The sequence below is a fragment of the Pseudopodoces humilis genome, chromosome 6 (genome assembly GCF_049639895.1).
Source record: "Pseudopodoces humilis isolate 2021_Gansu_Grassland_sample_001 chromosome 6, ASM4963989v1, whole genome shotgun sequence".
Taxonomy (NCBI): Eukaryota; Metazoa; Chordata; class Aves; order Passeriformes; family Paridae; genus Pseudopodoces; species Pseudopodoces humilis.
Window position 1 is genome coordinate 18,620,964 of NC_142205.1, and position 27,719 is coordinate 18,648,682.

Below are 27,719 nucleotides of genomic sequence, written 5' to 3' on the forward strand. Positions count from 1 at the left end.
AGTCCCAGGTCTCGTTTTGCCTTGTATCTAAAGTATCTTATTTTCACGTTGTGCCTTTCCTGAATCCGGCCCAGCCGGTCTGGACCTGAGGGGTTCCGGGACACGCTTGGCCGGGGGATCCGGCGCTGCGCGGGTCCCGGCGCGGGCCCCCGACGGCTGCTCCCCGCGCCCGGACAGAGGCGCCCGGCGGTGCAGGCGGCCCGGGCGCGGTCCCGGCACCTGCGGCTGCCGCCGGTCCGGTCCGGCCTGGCCCGTCCGTGCCGGGCCGCGCTACCCCGGCAGCGGGGCCGCTCGCCGCCCCGCCCCGGTGACGCCACCGCGCGGTGCCGTGCCGCCCGGCGGCGCGGGGGCCGCCGGAAGCGGCGGGAGGCGGCGCGGAGCGGAGCGGAGCGGGGTTGGTGCCGCCGGAGCGGCAGCGGCGCAGCGCGGAGCTCCAGCCCCTGCATTCCTTCCTTCCTTCCGTCCGTCCTTGCGTTCCTGCCTTCGCTCCGCGGCAGCGGCGGTACCGATGAGCGGGCCCCGAGCGTCCGGCGTGCGGCCGGTGCCCACCTGCCTGCTCCTGCTGGGGCTGCTCCTGCCCGCCTCCGCCGCGGGCGCGGGGTGCGAGCTGGAGGCTGCGGACGGCGGCGGCGGCGGCGGCCGGCGGGGAGGACGGGGAGGCGCGGCCGCCTCTGCGGCGGAGCCGGTGACAGGTAACGGCCCCCGCGCGTCCCGGCGGCGGGCGGGCTGTCGGTGGAGGGGTGGGACGCCGTTCTCCCGGCTTCCGCGGCGCTCCCCGGCGCCTCCGAGCTGCCTCCCGCCGCCGCGGGGCCGGGCGCGGTGCGGCTCTGCAGAGGGCGCCGGGCCGGTCTGCAGGGGGTCCGGCTGCGGCGGCGGCACTGCGGTACTGCCCGGCGCGGCCCTTCCCGGGAAGGAGCCCGCCGCAGGATGTGTGCAGGATCCTGTTGAATAGCGATATTGTTGAGATCCGGAGCCGCCCGTGCGGGTGTCCGGAGCGCCGCCGGCCGCGGCCGAGGAGCGCGGGGCGGCCTCCGGAGGGGACGGCGGGGGACCCGCCACAGCCGACTTGCCAGTCCCGCTGTATCCAGCTCTGCTCCTGCCGAGGCAGAGGTGTCCATCCCTGCCCCCAGGGGGGTTTAGTTCTCTAGAAAGTGGAAGGCATTCCAGCCTTCACTTAATTCTTTAAAGAAAAGTCACATTACCGTGCTTAGGGCAAGTGGGAATGCCTGCAATAAAAACCAGCGGTTGTACTCAAACATTTAGAGTAATCCAATTTCAGCAGGCTTTAATGGCTCTGAATTGCTGATACACATTCTGAATCTATCTTGTAATGAACAGGAAGAGGCTTTACTGTCTGTAGACAGTTCACTTAAGAAAATGGGGTTTGTACGTTAGGAAATTCTCAGAAACATTTAAAAGTGTGTCCTGTCTCATAAGGTGCTTTTCAGAAAGCTCTGTAATTGGAAGAAAGAACATGGAAGGTGGACGAAACAACAAAAACCCATATCCCTTCAGAATCAAAGTAGTGTGCATTTCTCAGAGAAAAACTTCTGATGTTGCTTGGAATGGTATTGACAGCCTGAGCTGAAAGTGCTGAACTTCCGCTGATGACACATACCTGGGTTTCTTCTCAGCCCAACACCTTAAAGACATGAATTTTAATTATAGTTAATGAAACTTCAGAAGTAGCAATGAAATAACTCCGAGGCAGAGGTGCAAGGCTACGTGATCTCGCGGTCCTGTTTGAGGATGTGGCATTTCTGAAATCTGAATTGTCCAATCTGTTGGCTTGCTGTATAAACTGAGGAAGTTGGAACATCCGCAGTCTGTGAAGCAGCAGTTGTACCTCCCAAAGGTGTTGTGGAAGTGCCGTATCGGAACAGCTCTCTCTCTTTTTGTTTTCTGATTGTGATTGATCTGGTTGTAGCTGATATTAAGCAGTTCTTACTGTGAATACTACTGACGCTGTCTACAATTTGTGCTTAATCAATTTTGATGTGTCAGTCTGTATGGAAAACACCCAATTTTTTTAATGTTTTATGAACTGTAAATGTACTGAGATGCCTATCAACTGTGTTCTCTCCCACTTAGTAGTGACTCTGGTGAAGAAGAAATACAATTATTTGAGAAATCTAATGTGTTATAAGTGGATTTATTGTATTACATGACAGTGTGGTCTGGCAAATACATATGCTTAAAAACAGTTACATCTGTAGTAACATGTAAGTTACATCTTACAAACAGTTTTAAATTTTAAGAGGTTTCAGGATAGTTCTGTGTTCATCCACTTAATATAAATGCATGTTTCAATTTGTCATGGAGGCTGTTTGCCTATCTAACTAACTGATTCCCAAATAGTTCTAAGTTACTTTTTACAAAGGTGGAAGAATTCTTGGAGGTTTGGAAAAAAACAGATTACTTTTTCAGAGGGTAATTTTAGTCATATTAGCTACCATTTTCCTAAAAGGTAAAAGTTGCAGATTCGCTGTTGAGTTAGGAGAGAATGCCAACACTTGTCTGGAGAGCAACAGAATAAACTTTTAAATCAGTAGTTTTGACTGGTTTGAGAAGTACAATCCAAAAGATAAAGAACTGCTAAATATAAAATGCTGTGCTAGGAAGAGGCTGTGGGATGTTCAGATAAAGATGTTTGGGAAACAGAGCTGTAGAAAATAATTCAGGACTTGTAGTCACAAATCGGTCCAAATGAGCAACAAACATACAGTTGGCAAAAGTAGATGCCATCCTTGGGTATGTTGATCAAGTTTAAATTACAGAAGGCTTTTTTTCTTTTTGATTGCACATTTGTGTCTAGTTTTGAGTATTAAATCCAAAAAGTACAGAGGAATGTATCAATGTGGCTTGAGAGGTTCAGAACCTATGATTTTTTTTTTCTTTTCATGAAAATATTGCATTACTTTGATGTGGTGGAAAAGGCTGTGGGATGGGTATGTAAGAAATGGTTAACGGAAGCAGTGTGACTTTTTAATTTTTTTTTTTTTTTTTTTTACTGTGGTTGAGATGTACGTTAAAAGGAAGTAAATTTTAGTGGGTGTGATATAGATTAAATATAGGTTGGAAATTTTTTACCTATAACAGTCAAATTACGTAGATTGTTAAACAGGTTCCGAGTATTAGAGGTATGTTTTGGCTTAGAGAAGGAGTTGGCAAAGATAATCTAGATGCTTTACAGAAAAGGGATGTGTGATGAGTTTTAGGACTAGGGAAGAGCCTATTATTCTATTTTTGCTGTATTTCTTCAGGTATTAATGTATTTACTTAATTGAATATATAGATTATCATTAGCGTTGCCTTGTCTTATGTGTATGTGCCTGTTAAACAGTATTTTTAAATGACAGCTGAATATGTAACATGTGACACTGTGCTTGAAGGTATTTAGTCACGATTATGAAAATTGGACCAATAGAACTATGTCTCCCTTGGAGGGAACATGATGAGGATGTTTGCTGTTCACTCCGGCTCTGCTTGTTCACTACTTAATTTGGTAGAAGGTTTTAAGGAACCTTCTGTTCTAAGCTTTAAGATAACACTGGGTTTTCACATTTTCATATTCACCCAATTTTAAGTTGCTTTGTAATTCTGGAAAATTGTGGATTCTTTTCATGTTTAAATTTAATCCTTGATTATGGATTAACTTGTCTGCCTTTGGGTGTGGCAGAGAACCTGCACCTGTATTTGACTAATAATTTTCTCTCAAATTATGTCTTATAATATTTGAGACCAGTTTTAACTACAGCACTGCATTGTATTTACTGAACAAACAATAGGCAACATAATGTAACCTATTTTTTAAGTAATTCAACGATTTTTCTTTTAATTATGATTCTGTTCTGGAACTTAGCCATCATCTTAAAACTGAGCTCTTCAAATTGATCAGACTTTGGCATTTGAGAAGTGGAGGTTTTAGAAAATGTGTTTTTAGCTGCAGCTCTGCAGTTTGCTTGAGCTGTTCTAACGTGGGTGGCTGTTTAAGGGGGGCTTTTTGCTCTGGAGTTGACCCCAGCTGGCCATGCACGCAATATTGTTACCACAAGAGAGCTGGTAGCAGTAGGCATGCTTATCCCGCTACTGGAAACACGCAAGGAGGGAAGGAGTTTCACGCTCCCTTTCTGCTTTGCACTGCCTGACTTGCCCTGATGTTGTGATGGGCACTGTCTGTTGCTTTGGCTTGCAGGAATGTGTCAAGAACCACAGGCAACAGGTAAAAGTATGAATTCTTTATCAGACTCTTTCCTGACTTGCTTTAAGCCTAGCACCAGTGCAAAGGAGAGGGAGGACCATGGTGTCAGGAGAGGGGAACAAGGATGGTCTGTTTCCTGTGATGGCACCTAGTGATAGTCTGAACAGAGCTGATTGTGAAACTGCATCAGTGACCTTTTTGGGGCTTGAATAATACATTTGAAATTTGGTGGTTGTGTGTGAGACTTCATGTATGGTGAGCTAATACAAAGAAGATGGTGAATCTGAGCACATAGCAAAATGCTTTTGTGTAACTAGTTTGGCATGCACCGGTCTTGAAAGTTTGTGAGCTATTAGACTTCTGTTACTTTTTTAGTAAACTGCTAGTAGTTTTCTTTAGTGATGGAGACTCAGTTAGTTTTTTGCAATTCCATTTCTTCTGTTTGTCTCTAGTAAAGCTCCTTGTAATCTAGTTTTACTATTTTTGATGGGAGGACAGAAATTTCAAGTCCTGTCTCCTCTAAAGGGTGTAAACTTCAAATTATCATTTACTTTTTGATAGCATCTCAATACTGTTACCTGTCTTTGAAATATAATCAGTTTCTCAGTTTTCTAAGTTTTTAATTTCTTAGCATGTTTTTTATTTTTAGTGATGAAGAATAGAAGAAATTCAGCAGAGATCTGTGTTTTGATAGCTCAGTCAGCAGTTGCATTGTCATAACTACGAGATACAGTTAAAAAAAGCTGTGAATGGCTGGATTTATAGACAGGTTTGAAAAAAATATTAAAAAACAATTAACCAGGAAAAATCCTGACCTTTATGTAGCTGCGTGGCATTGGACTCCCACTCGGAGATAAGACATCAAGCACTTGTAACTTCCCCTGCCCTTAACTGAGCTTTTTTACTTTACAGCCTTCCAGTGTTTTGATTGTAACTCTTCTGGTGAAGAAGTGCTTCTGCCAGTGTGTTCTGCACCTTTTGGTGTCCTGTGAGGTTTTTCCTTCACCTCTTCTGAGCATTCAGTCTAAGTATTGTTATTGACAGGTTATTTAGCTGGTATTTTTTTCTTGTGTTAGAGCAGTAGTATGTAGCAGACCCTTTCTTAATACCCCCAGTGTCGCTCCGTGGTATATTTGAACTCTGTCATCTCTCCATCAGCAGGTTTTTCTGTTGCCCTTTCAGCTCTAAGCTTTCTGAAGACAGCTCTGCTTTTCTGAGGACCTCCTACCTGATTCTGACAAGCTGGGCCTACGCAACTTGGGCATGACTCATTTTCTTCTACCCAACTCCAGGGATACTGATCTACCATAACTAGGTTGAGCTGCCGTGTATCTGTTGAGAGAGGACTGTACCCAGTGACAGGAGCCGTTGGTCTTGATAAGACTTCCCGTGATGATACTGTTACTATGAAAATCACCCAAAAATACTGGGGATTTTTAGCATTTGTATAAAGTAAGCAGTTTGATAGCCTTCTAATTGATTTTTAGATTGTGTTCTCTAACTTGTACATCTTTAAATCTTTTTTTTGTTTAGTATGCATTCTCAATCAGCATTTAGAGGTAGGAACGTGTAGCCAAGAGCTGTGATGTGGGAAAGCTAAGAAAATTACTGTTGTTCTAGTGCATGGTCAAAGGTTCTTCAGAAGTTGAAAGTGTATTATTTTACATTAAGTGTTGACTAATTTACTGCAGAAATCCTGATGTATGGGAAGACTTCATTGGGATTAGTCTGTTACATCCTGTCTGTGAAACTGGCTTTTTATAAAACAGGAACTTGAGATGTTTATCTTGACTACATAGGGAATGTGTAAAAAATAAATAGCCACAATGTTTGTTGTTCTAAAATAAGCATATACACATTTTTAGAAACCAAGGTGGGTTTCAAGTTATTGCATAAGTTAATGTTATTCTGCCTTTGGTTACTACTAAGTATCTCCAGTTACTATGGAAACTGCATATCTGAAAAAGGAGGGGTGAATAAAATTATAATGCGTTGTTAAAATTCAGAATCAGCACAAACAGAATATGATGATTGTCAAAAAATTTGCCCTTGCTTACTTGATTTCTCTGAGCAATTCAAAGTTAACTGAAGAGAGTTTATTTATACCTTTCCTCCCCCTGCCCTTTCTTTTTGGATCTTGTTTATTTTCCTTCAAATCCCAAAAATCCATGGCGTTTTTCAAAGACCTGGTAGAGGCGGGCGTCTTTAAATCTGTATAATGGGATGTACTGTAGAATTTTAACTAAAATTCATCTTAGAAATTGAAGATAATGTGCTTGTCAGTACAATTAAGAATTTGAGCTTGCAGCACTCAGAACTGTTGACTCATTTGATTCAACAGAATTCAAATTAAGAGGTAAGAACTATTGACCTTTTCAATCTCATTCCTATGGTCTCTAGCCAAGATTTTTAAGTATATCAGGAGATTTTCTCTCTATACAGATGGTGTTATGCTACTGCAGGTGAATCTTCTCCAGTAATTCCTTGATGTTGGTATGGGAAGGGAGCCCGTCGCTGAGTTACTGCAGCTTGTATTGCAAATCACAAGCAGCACCACAGAAGCTTGTGTAAATTGGAATTGTTGTTGAGGCTGCTTGGATTGTGTGAAGCTTAACTTCTGCAGTAGCTCAGAATTTATAGGAACGCAAAGATAGCTTTGATCCTTTTCCTCTAGGCAACACTTTCTGTTTCCTACCTTTTCTTGTGCATCATGAATCATTTAAAAACTGTCAGCAGCCCAGCCCTCTGGTATGGTCTCCAGCTAAAATTTTAATACCTGATTTTTTAATTTTATTTTTTGGGTGTGTGTACTGTGTTTCTGTAGTTAATGTTCATTTGTAAGAAATTCTCATGTGCTCAGCTTCTAGAACTGAGATGAGTAGTTTACTAAAAACAGTAGTTTACCTTAACCTATTTAAAGCTGTGTTTAAAAGCAAATAAACCTTGTGACAGAGTATTAACTTAAGCAAGATTTTGTTGAATAAAAATTTGCTGAAGATGTTTTGGTTTTCTAGGCTCTGTGTACTTTCTCCTTAAAAGGAGAAACTTTTCACACATGCAAGTGTGGTCTGAATGCTCCTTCTAACTGTGGTTTAGAATAAAGGAATTGTATGCAATTATTAAACATGTCTGATAATATCACAGAGATAAAGGAACAGCTTTTCTCAGTTCCATCTAGTGGCTCTGTGAACTGAATTATTTAAATTCAGACTTTCCTGCAAGTTAAATATGTTATTTAGAAAGGACATTTTCAAACAACTTTTATTTTATTTTTATTAGTAAGTAACTCCTTGTGGCTCCCCTGGAGATTTGTCAAGAATAACTCCTGAGTGGTGTGTATGTGTCTGATTTTTTTGTTTTTTTTTTTTAAATATGTATAGCATTTGATGAATGTGTGAATGGCTTAGTAAATGTTTATTTTTTGGATATACTCAGTTTTCATGTAGAGGTATGTTCAGTGAACTTTGCTAGGAAATTCTAAGCTTTGACTAATAACTTTTGTCAATCTGCTGATTTTTTTATTTTTGTCCCAGCCGCAGGCTTTTGCTTGAAATGCGTTCTTCCCTTCTGCCCTCACTAGATGCAATAAGTAGGTGGGTCTTCTGTTTTCATGCCTAGATCTAAAACATAAAAAGAATCTTACGTTATTTCTCTCTAGTAGTCTGGAAATTACAAGCTTAATTAGCTTTTCCTCATTTTGAAATATTACACGGTATTTTCATTTAAGAAGAACAGACAAGAAATAGTGCACTGTTAACAAACAAAGAGCATATGCAAATCAGGTGTTCTGTGATGGTTTTGAAACAAATATGAAAGGTAGTTATTCTGAGGAGGGAGTCTTCTACCATATTTTAATTCTAGATTGCTATATTTAAAAGGTTGCAAGGTAGCTTCTTGCTGTAACATTGTACGTCTATGTGAAAATACTGCTGACTTCAGTTATTTTCATTGCCTGAAGTATTAAAAATTGTTTTGAAGTGAAAATGAAATTGCTTTTTTTTAAGTGCCACATACTTTTTACTGTTTTGCTAAGTATGAAAATTAGATTATATAATACCATAGTTCCAAAGTTCATATTGTTAAGTGTCAGGAAGGGAAAATATATTTTATCCGTTCCTACTGGTAGATTTTAGTTGCAAATGAAATGTATTGAGACAGTTCTGTGTTTCCCAGAGTATACTTTTAATTTTTATTTGAAAAACTTCCAGTATTTTCATGGAACCTGGCTGTCTCAGTCTGTTGTTCATACCTGGTTCATGTTCCCTGAATATATTTACTGAAACCATCAATGCTGTAGAGGGTATTCTAGTTACTTTGGAAACAGCACAGTGGTATGTCAGTCTAAAATACAGATAAGGGCCTCTGAAAAGGATTCCATTGACTTCAGTGTATGAGCCTGTATTTTGTGTTTGCTGGGATTTCGTTCCAAGTCTGCATTTGAAGTAAAGGAATGTTTTGGTTTTGGTCTTATGAAGCTCCACTGCTGATAAGCTGTTTTACAGTGGTTTTACAGTGATAGTATTGCAGGCAGGGGTTGGGGACCTGTAGCTGCAGCTTTAGAGGATATTAACCTTGTGACTGGTTTAACCTGACCTAATGGGCTGTTTCTGCAGGAAGGGATGCTCCTCCTTTATACTTGTTGCTTTCTCTCTCCCCTTTACCTATTCTGTGTGTTCTGGCTGCTCACTTATCATGTCTGAAGCTGGGCTGCTTGGGGGAATTGATTGAGCTGAAAGCTGGGGTTTTTTTCATTAGGATCAGGTCTTTGCTTCAGTTCAGTACACAGCTGCACAACAGTATCTTGTGAGGAGATAAAAGTGTTGGGGGAAACTACTATTTACCATTTTAGTGGAAGCCCACACGTGCCAAGTAAATAGCAATTGAGAAAGGTGCGTAAGGGGGACTTTGGTACTCACAAAAAGCGATGTTTTACCCAGATGTTACCAACTGTGAATCTGAAAAATAGCATTCAAAATTGATAAGGAAGTACTTCAGCTATCCATCATACTTGTAGAAATAGGCTTTTGGATTAGCACTAGAGCCATGATTTTAGTAGGGCTTCCTAAAGAGATTAGTTATCGTAGATAATAATAACTTAGCTTGCAGAAAAATTGGTGGTTTGGAATGAAGCTTTTGTTTTGGGAGTTAATTTGTTTGTTGCCTATTGATTTATTGTAAGAGTTTATATATGAAAATTAAAATTGCTTGCCAGGCATGATTATTTACTTCTATAAAATGAAACTGGTGAAATGTGATTTTATTAATACAGGATAATAAGAGCATGTCCCATTCTGATTGAGCTGTAGATGTTTGAAAGCTAAAAAACCCCACCTCTCTGAACTCTAAATGCATCCAATTGACTACTTTTAAACACTCTTATAAAAGAATCCAACTGAAACTAGTTTGTTTTGTTTATTAAGTCAACATCCTAAGAAACTATGCATCTGTGATGTGTTATTCTTTTGCCTCTGAAGCACTCGGAAGCTTGTTTCATGTTGCCTCATGTCTGTTTATAGTATCCCATGAACAGTAGTCCAGGCTCTAATTTCTCTTGATGTTGAGGAGTGGCAAGACTTCCTTATTCCAACAGAGTGTTAGCTCTGTATGCAGTCTGGTCTGTGATCAGGTTCGCAGAAATTAACTATTATCTTACAAAACAGTGATGAACAATCACAGGAACCATGTTGTCTTACTGGAAAGAAAAAGGATGCAACTTCACAGTACTAGATGTTTACAGAGGGAGCATCAGAAATTACTGGAAGTTTGATGTGTAGTGGGGTGATGAACTGGGACTCAATCTAAGCTGCTGTTGCTTGCAGAGATCTCTGAAAGTATTTCATGATACTGTGTGAGGGTGATGAGATGATGGTGTTGACACGCAAAAAAGTGATGTAGGGAGAGAAAAGAGGAAGGAGCTTGCTTTAGTGATTCTTGGAGTTGGTTTAACTGATTAAATGGATCTCTGATTAGTTGTTATACTTGAGAATTTTGTGAGTAATTGTGGCTTGTTCTTTGGAAAAAGCTTGGGTGTTGGTCAGGAAAGAATACTACGAATTATGAATACAGAGGAATAGAGTATTCATCATTGTCACTTGAAAGGATATGTACAACTAGAAAATATACAGAAGCACACAGAATGTTCTGTGTTGGAAGGGGTCTGGAGGGATCATCGAGTCCTGCCCCTAAGTAAATGACCCATACTGCGACTGAACCCACAACCTAGAGTCGTGCTCTAACCAGCTGAGTTAAGGTACTTGAATCAAGCTTGCCAGTGCTTTTATATACATATTTTTGTGTAAGATAATCTAGTAGGTCTTTTTGGTGTTAAAAGATCTGCCCTGTGGCTGTAGTTTGTCAGAAGCTAAAGGCAGCTGCAATTTAGGCCTTCAGCCTGTCTTCTTCCTCGTGCTGAGCTATTTCAATTTAATTGTTGGGTTCATTTTTTACTGAAATAACATGCTGAAATTATCTAAGCAAAGGTTGAATGAACACTGGGCTGGAAGCAAGGAAGGCCAAGAAGGTGGAAGGAGGGATGAAAAAGCACTGTGACAGCCAGATGGGTTTTGAGTCTTAGGAGGGAGACAGCAAGGGTGTGGTAGGACTCTTTGAAAAAATGAATATTGTAGAGCAGGCAAGTACAAGAAAACTGGTACTTATTTTCATGCTATGACACCTGGAGGCATTAATTGTAAAGACAGCAGAATGTTTGAAAATAGATATATCTCTGCCCTACTTCCCAGTTTCCAGGGTGAAGTGGGAGAATATGTCTGCATGGACAGGTACTATGGAGCTAGAAATCTCATTACAGTGGCTGTTTGGTAAGAGAAAAATGTGTTGTTTTGGGGAAAAATTGTTGTTGCCATCACCTTCTGTACTGCATCATTTGCTGCTAAATAGTCCTTGGCTAGATTGAATTGGGTGGACACCTTTGATTAAGGATGGCTATTTCATGTTTTTGCTAATCTTCTGTGAAACTGCAAGGTATGATTGTGTTGTTTGAGACAAAACAATTTCTCAGTATAGCTGCAATTTCCATTAGCTTTATTTTTTCTTTTTGTATGAATGTTTAAAGTGATTGCTGAAGTAGAAAGAATAAGGGTAAAATACTTAAAGGAGAATGTCATAATGTTGCAGTAAGCTGCATCATAATTTATGTGGTTAGTTTTTGGGAGGTGTAACTAATTTAGTGTTTTCAGTTTGAGGGCTGGCAAAATTTTTGCTGACATTGGCTCACTTTTAAATTTAATTTTATTGAACTGTGTTTCTGCTGTTGATTTGTATTGGTTTGCAGTCTCCTAACACTGGAATTTCTTTCCTGCCAGAAACTAGAAAAATTATAATGACTTTTTGGGTTTTGATTTTCTTTTATTGTACTTAATTTTCTGTGCCCAAAAGGCTGTCAGCAGTGCATTAATATTCTTACAAAAGCCAAAGAACAAGACAGCCATTGCCTTGTTGCCCAAATTACTGTTTTTATTCTTTGAATATAATAGTTGATTATTCATTTGAATAGATGTTTTTTATGATTTAGTAGAAAAGTTTTAAGAAGTGCTTCTTTAATTCTGGTCATTCATTGTTTGGCACTGTATTTTTGGGGTCTGTGAAGTGTTTGAGATGACTTTAGGCAGAGAACTAAGCATACCAACTGAATAGAGTAACTGCTTAAAGACTAGATGTTGTGGCTTGCTATCTGTCTTTGGTCTTTTACCTTCAGATCTGACCATGGGTGGAGATTTTAGGCAGCTGTAGGGTTTTAGGTGATAGATATGATTTTACAGGTTGATCAATTAATTTTTGAAGATCATTCATCCAGATTGCTTAGGAAAATGGGCATTTGCTCTGTAGTTACTACCAGGCTACTGTTATTTGTAGGACACTGAAGGAACATTACTAATGTCTCAGACTTTGTGGCCTCTTGTATTTTTTTTTATTCAGTCCACCACCTGCCCAGTCCCCAAAGGTTTATAAGGGTTATTGGGATGAAAAGAATTTTTTCGCTGCTTCTCATATGATTGTGAATACTTGAAGTGAAACTAGCTGGTCTTTTCTTGGGTTCTGCATTGGAAACTGACTGTAGAAATGTTTCATGAATGTCTCTCCTTCAGTTTGCCTTCTTCAAAATTTTGTTAGTGTACACAAAACAAAAAGTGGAAGTGAAACACTCTGCTGGTAACAAGGACTTTTTGCACATAAAAATTAAGGGAAATATGATGTTTAAAGGAGTGAAAATTATGTTTGCTTTTCCAGGTCTGCGCTGTAGATTGAATGATCATAAAGGACAAGCTTTATTTTCCTATGTTAATTGGGAATGTAGTAAGAGTCTGGTTAGAAGCTGGAAAGGGGCATGTATTTAACTATCAAGACAGGCCTATAATTGTTTCTCTTGACAAGTTTTGCATTCAGAATTTTGAAGAAGACTGACTTAAATGTGAAATCCTTTGTTTCTTTCTGCACACTGATGAGAATTGGAAAAATCAGTGATAAACCACTATGGAAAATGGCATCTTATGTCCTAGGATCAACTCAGAGGCTGCCATTTATATTACTACTTGGGTATTTCAAAGCTCCTTTTGTTTGTCTAGGTAGTGAATTTGACCTCAGCACCTGACTACAGAACAGTCTGTATTGCGTGGAGCTAAAGCATATAAGGAATTTCCCTGAAGTATTCTGCTTAACCCCAGAGTTGTTTAACACCTAGTGGAGAGGATAGTTCCTGAATCTTAGTGTTAGTATGTGAACTAGGAGTAAGTAGGAAAAGGTGAATTATGGCATTCATGCTGGTGTCAAGTACAGGTGGCAACACCAGTAACGAAGTTCTCAATGTATTGCAGTGCTAGGGCAAGGTAAATGCTGCTCTTGTCCTGTGCATCTTGCCCAAGAGTTTTAAGTAGCTTGTAATGTTTGCATGAATAATGAGCTGTTGTCTCTGACATGTTCACCTACTTTATGAAGTAGTCTCAACTGATAGTCTTGGATTTCTCACTTATGAATATTTTGAAACTGGCTACTTCTTTGGCCTATCTCAAGCTGCTGTTAAACAGAGACTACTTCAAAGTACAAGTTGGAGCTAAGCATAATCCCTTGATTTTGCAGGTTGTACTTTTCTGTCAGCAATTGAAATGGATATGAAGTTTAATTGTAATGAAAAGCAACTTCAATATTTTATTCATAACCTAGAAGATTTTAAAGACAGTGAGTATACCTAAATATCTGAATATGAGTTAAATCCTTCTATCAGAAATTACATTTTATTTTTGTTAAGGTGTCACCATCCAAAGGATTTCAGGCATCCTTCAGTTCTCTCTTTTGCTTGTTGTTCCTCTCAGAGGAAATAGGGAAATAATGATTTGCATTTGACAGGGCAGGCAGAAAGGTTTGTTTTTGCAGTGCTGGGTGAAGCATTTGTGATGGTTACTGGTGGGGCACAGGGTCCAGAGTCGAGAAAAGCAGCAATTCCAGTAGCAGCTGTTACTTCTCACACTGGAAATATCCAGCAGTGAGCTTGCTTCCTTCTTGGCTTTTCTGAATGGCTGTTGTTCATGCCAAGGCTATTGTTGTTGTACTGGGCTTTGAGAATGCAGCATCATTTGGGAGCTGCTGCTGTTTCAGACCATGCTCACTTCAAGATGTGGTTGGAAAAGCCTATTTGGGTAGCATTTACTGTGCAGTTTCCTGCTTCACCTAGTCATATTATTTGAACTTGTTGTTTAACAGTGTTGAGTTTGTGGGGCCCAGAGGTGTTGAAGTGCATACCCATGGTGTTACTGACCAGAATCTTTAGGGATAAGATTAATTTCATCCCTCTTGAGGTGTCAGCATCTGGGCTCCTTCTATAATAAACTAAAATTGTTTTGTCGTGAGATAGGAAATGCTGTGTGGGCATATGGACCTTGCCACTAAGTCTGCTCACTGTTTCAGATTTCTGTTGAGTGTGAAGATGACACTTAGCTCAGATACAGAGGAAAAGATATTACTTTCCTGGCTTTATATGAGAACTGTTCTAAAAGCAGTACTTTATTCTGTTTAAGGATATATGTTTATATGTAAACTTAAATGTTTTTGGAGTCGGGTATTTTTGCCATATTTCTTTAATGTCTAAGTTTTTTGAATGCTACAGAATAATTCATTTGATATTTATGTTTGCACTGCTTACTAAGTGCACTTAAGTTTTGTTTTCACTGTTATTTAGTTTTAAAATGTTTCAGGATAAGGTTTCAGACAGTCAGTAATACTGCCTAGGAAGCTACAGTAATACATTACTCAGAAAAAGGGAAGTGGTGTTAACGCCTTCTCCTCATCTTTGATGGCCTTGTTAGCAATAATTTATTACTTTCAGGAGGTTTGAGACTTCCTAGTAGGTGGTTTATTTACTAGAAAAGATCAATGTTTGAATTGATTTCAGCTTTTGAACTGTTTTACAAACTTATCTGAGTTGCAGTGTAATGGAATTCTTTTTAAAATGTCTTATTTGTTGCATTTGTCTTGCCTTGCCTTCTTCACCCCAACAAATCCTGTACGTATTTTATATGTTCTGATTGTGTACCTCAAGCGTCCTTAACAGGCCTTCTCAACTCATTTGATTTACTTATTTTTTTTATCACTTATTTTTTGCTCCAAGCGAAGAATGGAACAGGAATACTAAAAGGTAAAGACAGCAGCATTTCTCTAATGCTAAACCTTTGATGCAAGAATTGTGTAGATATTGTAAAATGCTGGGTACAAGAGTATATAACTGAAAATGCCATGTAGATTCTAGAAAGAATTTCACTGCTTTACTAGATCTTTTTTTGGGGGGGCATATAAGATGCACAGCTTGTTTTAGACCCCTCTGCCTATGTTCATAAAGAGTGTCAGAAGTAAAGGGTAGACTGCCATCAGCCAACATGGTTCTGAAAACTCTTAGTAGATAAGACTGAAGCAGAGCTATGGAAAAAAGAAAGAACAATTCCACCTCTGCATTAATTGCATCAGGGAGCTTAAAATTACACTTTGTACTTCATAGCAGAATGTTGTGCTAAATTAGAAATAGTGATACGCTCGCCCACAATTGTTCAGTATTGTGCAGCTGTGATTGGTTTAGTCACAGGCAGAATGCTGGGCTGCCCACTCTGCCTTTGAAGCTACCATAGTCCTGGAGGTGCTTTGAGTGGTTTATTACTGTTCATATTTTTTTTGCAGTCAGAAGGATGAGAGTTGTGGGCAGTGCCTTTTTTTTCCGATAGCATAGACTTGTTTTTGAAAGATATCAGAGAGACAGAGAAAACCCAGAATCTTCAAGAATTTCTGGTAACATAATTTGCAGCTTGTTAGGAGGCTACAGTTGTCCGGTGTTTGAGGATCTTTTAGAAGTTGTTGGGAATATCTGACAGGATTCTCCTGAGTGGCTGTTCACTTTTTTTGGACTAACGTTGGAATCTGCAGGAGCCCTTGCCTGTTTTCTCTGGCTAATGCAAGTTGTAATAGATGAACATTTATGACATTTATGTCTAGGTTCTGTACTATAATTCTGACCACAGCAAATGTGTTTCATGTAATTAGGGCTTCTAGAAATCTAGATCTTTATACACAAATATTTTAATAACGAAATATTTTTAGAAGTAATGATTTTTCTAGTATAGAATTACTTACTTTGTCATGTAATTTTTAAAATATGTCTTTTTGATTTTGTTTGGGGAAAACTGGCTTTGGACGCCTATCTAACGTTACCTTTACTTTTGGTCTTTTCCTCAGCTGAATGTCCAATGGAACTTGCTAAGCAATGAGTTAAAAAATTCCAGAGGTAGATTTCTGTGCAGGTTTTCCTTTTAAATTGTTTATAAAGTAGTTCTGTTCAGATAGAGGGTAAATGATGTGAGGGTGAGTACTTGAGAAATTTGTTCTTAATAAATATGATTCACAGCCATTTAGATTAGTTAAGGCTGTATTACTGTCTGAATTTATTTTGACTTTTTGTGATTTCTACCCAATTATTGAATGCCTGTATCATTGAGTATATGCAAAAAGACTGTTTTATGCAGTGTGACAATGTTAATATCTCTGAACTGGGACCTTGCTTATGTGTAGTGGTGCTAGTAAGTAACTGAATGTTCCACAGATATGAAATACTCCATAGGTGAAAGTAGCACAGTCAACTTTCAGCAAAAGTTATGTCAGAGTTAAATCTGCCATTCTTTCCATGCACCTGCTTGCTGCAGTGTGTGATGTCCCAACCAGCTGCCACTGTTGCCCAACCAGATTGTAGAAAGAGGAGAGTAGCTAAGGAGAGGTTGCCAGTCTTTAGGAGTGTCCCACAGAAGATGGAGACTGACTGAGCATGGATAGAGCAAATAAGTAAAAGTTGCCAGTGGAGTAAGGCATGAGTTGGGAAAAGCTCTGTCAAGGGAGGATAGCAAAGATAGTCAATGCTGCACAATCAGTTGTAAAAATTTTTGAGTAATTTTCTCATTTGTTTAGGAAAAAAACCCCTGGCCATTAATGGCATACTATCCTAAAGACAGGCAGGTGACAGATTTGTTTTGTGTAGGGTTAAAGGGTTGCATGCACAGTTCCCAGCAGTAAACAAGTCAGGAAGTTGTGAAATGTTGCTTTGGATTATTCCTTGTCTCCCATTCTTTTGGTGTACTTGTTCATGTAAGTAAATAATACTTTTTAGCTGTATAAATTTTATAACTGTTTAAGAAACAATTATGAAGCAAAACAGAAATGCTAAATTAAGAAGCATCTTTAATTATGTTGTTTATTTTTGTAGGAGAAATATGGTGATTTTGAAATTTTCCACTCTGAGGGTGCCTGACAGGTTACACTGTGTATTTTTTTATTCCACTCGTGGCATATTCTTGCATGCTTTTGTTACGTGCCTGGAAGTTCTTAGCTAATTCACTGACAAAGCACCTTTGTGTTTAGAGTAGGTTTACTTTTTTAAAAAACTTGGTTTAGCGGAATTTGTTTTTGTGTACACATGAAAACAGGTTGTCCAAAAATCATTAGTACTGAAAATATGCCACAAGAAACCCTAAAGGTTTTTTACTTAGCTGTACATAATTTAGCCTTACTTGCAATTATTTGTTTTCTTCCAAAGACGTAGATGACAGACAAGGAGGATGCATGTATCACATTCTTCTGTTAACTCATTTTAAAGAAATGAATTAATGCAATCAAATTTTGGATGTAACTGTAGATCTTCAGACTATCAAAATACTGTATTCAGTACGAAGTTGGGCACTATTTTTACTGCTTTCATAAAAGAATTAACTTACTTGAATTTCTACTGAGCATCTATTACTATTGTCTGTTATTCAGAAACATTGCTAAAATTTCACTTCATGATAGGACAGAGGATTCAATTCCTGTGGGGTAAACTCTAACTAAAACATTGGTGTTTGCTTTTGTAAGCAAAAAGCCATATTTATTGTCCATGCTGGTGTAATGTAGAAATCCACGGAGGCTCTTTAGGGAGTTGTATTTTTTTCCAGAGACTGTTCTTTCAGGCAAAAACGGATGCTATTCACAAATAGGATTTTAGACATGTTATTGTGTGCTTCTCCCCCTGCACTGGTCCATAAATAAATGGTTAAAACCTTGTTTAACAGCCTAATCATTACCTTGCAAATTAAGAGAAATAAATAGCTTATCTAATATCTTGAAATAACCATCTGCCTGGGGCTTGAGAAAGGGTATTGCAGGAAGTCTAGCATACAGCAATTTAATATAATTCTTCCTAACAAAAAAATGATTACCAATCACCGTGTGTCCTGAACTGTGAAGATGTGTTCCAGACTGCTTGATTTTTATCTTACCCAATATAAACATGGCTTTATGTTCCCATCATGTGGATCTCACTTGGAAAAAAATTGGAGTCTTGGATGTGATGATCAATAGAACTCATTATTATAACTGTGTATTAAGGCATTTATGTAAAGGCAGTTTGTCTCTAGTTTTTTTTTTAGCCTGTCCTTTTTGCTTGTGAAGACTTCCCCTTCTTCCTTTGCAATTATGCTCATTCTGTTTAGAGATGAGCAGAGCAGTACACAGTACTCAAGCAGGGAAGGTGCAATTACCTCTGCTTTTCTCTGTTTAGCAACTTTTAATAGCTGCTTATTAAGCAAATAATTTAATGGAGTTAACACCAATTAGCAATCTTTCTGATAAGAGGTTCTCACAAACATTCCAATATGTTTAATTGCCTCAGGTGACTTAGTGTGCCAGTCAGCAGTGGTCAGCTGTTCTGCCTCTTCCCCTCCACATCTCCTTCTGCAGCTCAGACTTGAATTTCTCTGCAAATTGTCATACATGGTGTTTTCTGCTAACATGTTTTCCTTTGCCAACAGCAAAATTCAGTAGGAAGGAAGAAGATTGTTATGCTCAGTGTCAGTTCTGCAACTGAAGTTGTAGCTCTCCAGCAGTAAAAAAGGAAGTCAGTGTTTGTTTCAGGCATAAACTCGTTATAAGCCTCTGAGTACAAAATAAGTGTTCCATACATTGTGTTCAATATTTCTCTGATGTATTTGTATCCTGTCTCTGAAAATTGTCTTTTGTTTGGTTTTACATATTGTACTGTCTCTTCTATTGAGTACAACAGCTTATGAAAAGGATTTTGTATGATCTACTGGCTGTTGAATTTGTCTACAGGTAAAATACAGTTTACCTTCAAGAGACAAAGTCAACATTTTTCACAGAATTGAATGTAGCTGTTTTTCTCCTAGAACATATTTATGCAATATTTATTATATTGATGAGGGAAGAGAAAAGGCACTCTTTTAGGCTGAGTTTAAAAACGCCCATTATTGGGGGGAGGGGTTATTTTCCCATATTTGGTAAATATGTTATGTTAAATAGCAAACAATTGGGAGGACATTGTGTCAGGAATGTTGGCTCCGTGTGACCAAGCATTCCTGTGGATCCAAACAAGGCAAAATTTTCCCGATTTCTGCCAAAACATTTCACATATCAAATGATCAATGGTATCATATTTTTTGGGAGGCAACTCCTATTAAGTAGCAACACTTTATTTATGTATTATGCATATTTATGCATGCACCTTCTTTGGTAATGTTGCTTAGATTCTAGTGAGTTACTGTATCTCCAATTGAATATGTAATTACGGAGATATTATTTTTTTTTAAGTTTCAACACATTTCTTGTCTCTCTCTTGTTCCCTAACAGAAGGGAAAGGATTTTCCTGGCTGGGAATAGAGTGTACAAAACCACAGGCTGGTAGTTCTCCCTGTAGACTGCTCAGCGAGGTGCTAAAAGTGATTACGTTCACTTTGCGAGTCCTGCCTGAGGCATGTGCAAGATGAGTTAAATATTTGCATCCATACAGAAAATCTCAAAACTGACTTATGAAATTGTCTTTCTGTTATCTTCCTGATTACTTAATGACGCACCAAAGGCTGCAGCTTCAGCTTGTGCTGCACTTTGTGCTCCTGTTTTGGGCTTTGATTGGAGTAGGGACGATGCTCATGAGAAGAGAGAGGTTTTTGAGTTAGTTCAGAGTCTCAGAGGTGACAGGAAGACACAATGCAGCAGGCATGGCTGTATGATTGACCTGATTTCCTTGTTTCTGCTTGAAGCCTCTCTGAGGTGTGGCTTCTATCAGCCACATCTTCATGTGGGTGGGTAATTTGCTATACTGCAGAAACGGATTAATCAGACTCATGTGCAGTGTGCAGGCAGAGCAGCATACAGGTGGCACTCGTAGGTTTGGATCAGGATAATAGGGTCAGTGAGCAAATTCTAACTGGCATTTTTTGAAGGAAAAATGTAACATGAAACTGTTGCCCAGGTTTGTTCTTTTTAAGCTGCCATCTGGCTTATTTTCAACAAGGTAGAAAACTATTCTCAAAAACTGTTCCTCCCTTCTGGGTTTCACTGGGTTACTGCAGGTGTTTTTCATATGTAGGTCAATGGGCCTGTGCTCAGGTATTGTTATATGAACTTGGCATATATTGATGTGGTTTATTATGTAGCAATACATATGGGAATAAAAACAAAATACTGTAAATATTCAGATCCCATTTGTATCAAGATCCTACTTGTCTTCATTTTAATTTTTTGTAAATGCTTGTGTTTTGTTTTCCTCTATTATCTTTTATTTAGAAATTATATACACTCTTCTTTGTGCTCATGTGTGTACTTTTTTTTGTGCATTTGTAGAAGTATACAATTCTGACAAATGCTGATCTAATTTGAAAAGTGCAAGAAGTGGATGTTAAAGCATATAAAATCCTTTTATGCAAGTCCTTACCCTCTTGCTCTCTGTTTTTTGGAGCCATTTCAAATAGGCCTCCAGCTAGAAAGCTCTTTCAGGTAAGTAAAGCATGTGCTTGTGTTTATTAAAGGAGTTTTTTATAGAAATGTATATGAAGTCAAATATGCTAGAGAGTAGGTAGGAATTAGCTGTTACTTATTTTTAGAATAAAATTAATGCTAGCTTTTAGAATAAAAAGCTGTGAAAATTCATGTTCTGGAGATAGTTATTTCATTTGTCACCTCATTGGTCTGCATTTATGGAATTACTTATTCTTGTTTGGCCTGGAAAGGCACATGTAAATGATGGCAAAAGGAGTGATTCATTTAAAGGCGGTGCTTTGGTAGCATCATATATTGCACTTTTAGTAGATTTTTTATTGTGTGTGCATGTATTTGCAAAATTGTATTGCAATTTGAAAAATTGAACTTGGCTTTCAATTTTCCTTTTATTAAAGTTGTGGGGGTTTTGTGTTTTCACTTGTTTGACAGTTTCTGTAAATTCTTGGTTATCTGTACTTGGAATAGTATATACTGAATTTTTGCCTGAGTCTAGTGCTCTTGCAGTTCTGCCTTTGGCTTTTAATAGTGGTGTGATATTTATTTTAATTACCAAGCTAAAGGAATTCTATTTATCAGGTTTTAATACAACAGATAAACCTTTGTAAGGGATCAGTAAATCAATAACCATGTGGTCTTGCATCAAACAAGGGAATTTAAAGAACACAGCTGTTAAAGTTTGTTTGTTGTAACTTATGTGTTGTGTCCCAAGTATAAGTAAGTTTGTGTTTTTCTGTTGAAATAATTACACTTCTTGGGAAAAAAAATAATAAAGAAGCAGTTAGTGCAGAGATTAAGTTTTACTGCCAATAATTTATATTATCTGCTGACTTCTGTATTCTCAAAACCTGTAGATTTAAAAGCCTAATGAAACTTGCAGTTGTTTATACTAATGCATTTAGTAAACTTACGCAATGTTTGTTGCATTGATTTCTCTGTTAGTTTGTTGCTGAGACTGATTAAGTACTGTTACTTAAAAATGTTAATAGTTTTACTCTGCTTACTAGGTAAGCTACTCCTGGCAAATGTGAGACACAAGGTTTTGGTTGATTGCATTAAATACTACCTTTGGGCAATGCCCAAGTTCAGTGTGCAGTTCCATGGAACAGCTGATGCTGTTCAGAAGAGGTTGGAATTATTTTCAGTGTTCTTTTTTTTTTTTGCACCTTCTGTAACGTGTTGCTGTGGGTAGCTACAAACAAATGAGCTCTTAGTTGAGTATTTTTCAAATTAAGGTAGAAATTTTTTGAGTTTAAGAACTGAAGTCTGTTGGGATCAATGTGGGTTTTTCAGCATGTTGGTTGCATTAATTATGTATATCAATTCCACTTTATCTGATTTTCTAGCTTCTCTTTATTAGTGCACTTCATATATATAATCATTTCTACAGCATCCCAGTCAAAATATGAATAAAGTCGAAGGTTATCCAGGGTTGCAAATAATTTTTGCAATGCACTGAATGTTTTTTTGTAAGGTGCTTTTGTTACACTGCTCTTAAGCAGATCAATAAAACTGCTGTTTTACTATCTTGTCTCTTTTTCTACTATTTCCATACTCTTCTCTTTCCCTTCCCCCTGCTTTTGACTGCAACTTCGCTAACAGCATCTTGAATCTTATTTTTGATCATGACTGCAGTTGTAGTGCAGTGACTTACGTAACACTTTTTCGTTAATTACTTTTTTGGCTTGTAAAAACATTTTGAAAAAAAACCCTGTCTTTTCTTCCATTCTTCTTCTGCACATGAAAATTGCTAATTCTTCTCAAAATATTTTAAAACTTGGTAAATGTCATAAAACTTTTTAATGTGTTAATCCCCAGAGAATCTCAGATGTCTCAATTATTAAATCACTGAAAGCAGAGTTGAGGCTTCTTACCAAAACAACATGGAATTTTACTGGAACTTTAGAAAACTAGAGGTGTCAGAGAGTTTCTTTGCTCTAGCTATGGGACAAGTGTGTAGACTTTTGCTGTAGATCTTTTAAAAGTGTGGGTTATCATTTATCTGGGGCTAGACCTGGCCATGAAAGTAGGTTTTTAGGTTTTTGCCCTTATAAGGTTGTGCATACAAAATGTTTCCTTGTTCAAAAAGTAGCTAAGAGCTGCAAGATGCAAAACAATTTTATACAACATAGTGTAGCTTTACAGAAATCCTCGTTCTTGAACGAACACGCCTGCTTTTGTTGAGATGAATTCTTTCTTCTGGATGATTATTGCCCTCTTTTCAAGCTCTTGGCTTCTACAGGCATACCAGTTCTTGACACTCTGTTCTCTTAGCATGCCTTAAATTCCACTGCAGCTCGTCTCTCTTCATGATATACAATGTATTGATTCTACTTGATGTGATGGTAAAAACATACAGATTTTTCCAAAGCAGTGGTTAGGAGAAGTTTATTTATATGCATGAATGAATACAGACATTCAGAAATTGAATTTCTGACATGCCTGGATGGAAGACTTTAATAGCTTGCTACCTCCTTCTTTAAATAAATCTTAAGAATACCAAATTTAAATTTTAGAGAAGAAAGGAAGGACAAATTGAGAACTTAATTGATTATTACTAAGCTAGTAGGAGAGTGAGTCAGTAGCATAGTCTGGTGTAGGTTGTGTGTAGTGTTATCATAGGTAAAGGAAGTGAGAAAAACCTGCATCTGCTTACAATATGGTGAGTGTACTAAAACTTTCAATTTACAATGATGCCACTTTGAAATAAACTATTAAAGCTATGGTTTTCAAAGTTGGGTTCTCTTTTCATGATAGCCTGATCTTTGTCACATATGCAAATACTGCTGTTCTTTGGTCTGTTTCCAGTGTGCTTTCTCTAGAGAGAATTTTTGAATACAATAGGAATGAAATTTTTCTAAGCATGTTCCCCTAGTTTGAATTTTTTTTTTTTTCTTTTTTGTAGTGTTAACTGAGTAAGTTTAAAAATATTTTAGAGGCTGCATTATCTGGCTTTGGTTTGACATTGGTAGTAAAATTTCACTTGCATGAAGAGAACTTCAGAAAATGTTTTAAATGTCAGAATAGGATTTTTTAATGTTTCTCTGTTTTCATAGTAACTGGAAACTTTTTCAAGTGTTACCTTATATATGTTAATTAAAATTTCAGTAAAGAAATTAAGTTAATGAAGGGAGAAAACTATTTCCTTTGTTGTTTGGTAGAGCAAATAGAGAGAATGTAACTTATTGTTAGGGGCAGTAAGGCATAAATATGCTACCGATTTGCTGGTATCAGCTGTATGTCAGTTTTGCTCAGTATTTTTCAGTAATACAAAATGGAAGAACACCGTCCCCCTGCCCACAGCAGATGACTTGGTATAAAAATTGCTTTAAAATTGTTAAAGACAGAAAAAGATTTAAAGCAAAGATTTATAGCCTACAAATCACGGTGTTGGTATAGAAAATATTAAAACATTTCTGCTGGTTGACAGATGTGACTGACATGGAATAATTTTTTGGATGTCAGCTTTGTCGGGTATTGCTTTTTGGGCATGAGAACAGATCTTGGAGATAAAACCTGGAGTATCTCTGTTCCTTATATCTGATTAAATCAAATTACAAGTCAGTGTAGTACTACCAAACATATTTCTCAGAGATGTGAATGAAGAAATTCAGATGTATTTTATTGCCTATGAAGGCCATTGCCCAGCAGCAAGACACCTAACAAAACAAGACAGAAACGTCAACATACTTGAAAACAATTCTAATTTATTGAAAGGGGTTTTTCTCTGTATATTCTATTTGTAGTGTATTTCTGTGGGAAGCAGAGTCACCTTTCTTGTGAAATTAACTTCCTGTGGTTTTTGAAAATAGAGTCTAATTGAATGTGTTCAAGTAGAATTAATCTTTCATGGTTCTTGTTTATTTTTGTTTATGTTTAACAGCAGACAAATGGCTTTTTTAACTTCAGGAAGTTGCTTCCTTTTTGATATCGAAAATGATGGACTGCCTGTATGTGTTGATACTTGATACATTAAGAGGAGGTAATGTAGTAGCAACACTTGTCTGTTGCAGTTTGACTTGGTGCCTATTTTCCTACTACTGTCTGGTGGGGAAAGTAAATAGCAACTGAACCTTTGGTAATGCAGTGCAGGAGATACAGATCCATTTGCAGTATGTGTCCAGGAGAGTTAAAAAAAAAATCTAGAATATTATTTTTCGTGCTTTAGTATTTTCAAATATGATAGAGATGAATCAGTGTTAGTGTGTGAATTCTTATGTGACATAAGACTACATACTAAAATTTTATGTTTAAATAAATAATACGTATAAATGTCAAAAAGTACTTGTAATGAATCTCGGAAGTAAAAGTGTCATCATCTGGGAAAAGCACACTGCCTTTCATTTCTTCTTGTCTTTTCCCAGTGTGTGTCAGGAAGATATAATGATTTAAATTCAGTAGATTATATATCATTTAATGTCATTGGTTACCTTTAAGGATATCTGATATCAATATTCTTTTGCAACTGGTTATAACCTCAATTGTCACAGTCTTAAATACTAAAAGATCTTTATATTTTCTTTCTCTTTCCTTTGAGCTTTCCTTAAGTATGTCTGTTTCTTCTCTTTGGAAAGCTGTCCTCTTGTCTGCCAATAATAAAAATTTTAAAAAGCCCCTAAGGAAAGCAAAACACTCCCAAACACAAACCCATTTGGCTTTGTGTAGCCAAGTGTCATAGTTTGTCAGCTTTGGGACAGATTCTGTTATGCTGCTTTTTTTATAGCCTTGTGTATTTAGCTCTTAATGCACGTTCTGGCGCCAAGGTTTTGGAAAAGGGTCAAAAAACCTGGAGCTTAAATGAAGGCACAGCATAAGTTAGAGCAGTGTTTGGGGCACTTAGCAGACACCTTGAGCTTGCTGGTGTGTGTTTGTCTGAAGTGGAGTCTGTCAGGGTCTGCTGTTCATGATGTGGACTGACTGCTGCCCAAGTGGGCGATGCCTGAGATGAGACTTCTCTAAGCTCGTGGGGAGGGCCTTGGAGAAAGGACAGATTGTGAGCTTTCTGGCAGTGGTGTTTGAAACTCTCTGTGAGATGTTGTGGAGAGGTTTTTTTTGAGTTTGCTATTACTTCGTCTCCTGCTATAGTGTTGCAAACACTGTACACTGTAGTGTTTTTGGTTTTGTAAGGCTACAAAATACACTCGAAAAAAAACTTGGAAAAAATCCCACTTGATAGTTGTTAATTGCAAAAAGTTGTCTAGGACACATTCTTGTCCTGTACTGCCTAGTAGGGAAAGCCAGGATCTAAAAAATGAGGTGGAGTTAGGGAAAGCCAGGATCTAAAAAATGAGGTGGAGTTTTCCACCCGAGCAGCATGGTTGTTGTTCCATTCCATTTTTCAGTGCCTTGGTCCCCTGCCGTGCTGCTGGCTGCATTCAGTTGTAGTGTAGGTGTGTCAGCACCAGGGCTCAGCAGCAGTGCCCTGGCTGTACAGGGCATCTCTGCTTCTGCCTGGGTTTCTTCCTCCTCCCCTGCACCTTTGCTGTCAAAAGTGTTTGTGCAGGTGCATAAAGAACAAATTCAGACAGAACGTTTCCTGGTCCTTCCTGCGGCAGGACTGTACAAATATGTTTGTGTTGGTCCCAGGAAGGAGATAGTACAGGGACAGAAATGAGCAGCAGGGCCATGAGCAATTAGAAATCGTTTTAGCATTCGTCTTTGGCTTATTCTGCCTTAGAGCATGTGTGGAATTATTCACTTGGCTCTTCCTTGAATCCCAAATACGCTGATGCTATTGGGGAGCAGCTGACAGTGTTTGAAGCTGTACAAGTAGTATTTGTACAAGGTGTGCTGTTCAAGCAAATGTAGAGTTTCTGTTATTGTTTTCTTCTGTATGCAATGACTTGAGGTTTTTCTCGAGGTGGAATAGTACTACTTTAAACTTTTATGCAAATTTTATCTAACTCATTTTGATGCCAAGAGCCACGTGTTTGTAGCATGGACTTCTTGTTAAATCAGTTAACAGTTAATCAGTCTGTGCTAAATCTAACACAATAGAGCTTATTCTGGATTTTGGAGTTCTTGTTTAATTGCTGAGTTTCCTCTTTTTCTACTGTGAGTGATTCCACTACATGACTTTATGCACAGAGTATATGCTCAGTGTGTACTCATTGTGTAAGAACTGCCTTCTATATTACTCACCACTTCGACAGCTATGAAATATGTACTGGAAAAGTACACCATTTGCTACTGTTTTTATGGGCCCAGAAATGCATTTGCTAGAGTGGTATCAGCCAACATATATCTAAGATATGTGCGGCTATGGTTTATTCTAACATTCTGATAATTGTACATCTTACTATCTGTGCTGAGTTTGAGAAAGCATAATGATAAAATGGTATCTCCCGAGATGCATAACTATTTAATTCTTAAAGGTTTTTTTTTCTTTATAAAACTGGGATTTTTAAAAGGTTCTTTAAGTCTAATTTCCATCAAATAAGCCAAGGTGAACTGAGACACCATAAGTAGATTTGTCAGCCTGGTTTATCACTTGGTGAAATTCATCATGAGAAAAATATTTAGCAGCATATTAGTAGGAGCAAAACTGCCAGTTATGCAATCTGGAGTTGGAGTGCTAACAGCAGAGCAGTTCACGTAAGCTTCTGGAAGTAGGATAGTCCTTAACTAGCCAACTATCTGTACTACTAAATTTTCACAAAAGCTAATGGGACTATTGAAAGAAAATGATATTATTACATACTTAAAATTACTGATATGTCGAATGGGGCTATAAGGAAGTGTTTCATTATGGTTTTGTTAAATAAAGTGAATTTATGCATTCAGTGCCTTTCTATTTCCAAAAGTATAAACATAGGCTGGCAAATTTAATACTCAAATGCTAGAATCCTAACAGATTGTCTAGTAAGAAAAAAGCGCCCTGGTGCTTTGTTTTAATCTTCCTTGATTGTAAGTACTATGTTATGTCTTTTTAATACAGGTTTCAGTTGTATAATTCTGATATTATCTCTTAAAGTATAAATACATCTTGACAACATGTTGTTACAGGAACTGTGAGGGAACTGATGATGCTACAGATGGTGCTCACAGAGGATTAAATTTGATTCCTTGGTTGGAACAGTTAATAATATGCGTACTAGATCAGATGGTGTAGAAGAGTGAAGTAATTCAGTAATGCCAGCAATGTCATGCTTACATGCCTGATTCATGGATATAGGATATGATTATGAATCACATGTGAAAACAAATATAT

At 38.2% G+C, this 27,719-nt stretch overlaps 1 protein-coding gene across 2 annotated transcripts in view; it reads left to right on the forward strand.

Annotated features, from left to right (window-relative positions):
- The first annotated feature begins 376 nt into the window (after window positions 1-376).
- Window positions 377-27,719, forward strand: part of STIM2 (stromal interaction molecule 2) — a 64,101-nt gene continuing 36,758 nt past the window's right edge. For both annotated transcript variants that reach the window (XM_005517785.3, XM_088056154.1), the window contains exon 1: window positions 377-692. In XM_005517785.3, coding sequence (XP_005517842.2) covers window positions 509-692 — 184 coding nt within the window. In that variant the 5' untranslated portion in view covers window positions 377-508. The remainder of the gene's footprint in view (window positions 693-27,719) is intronic.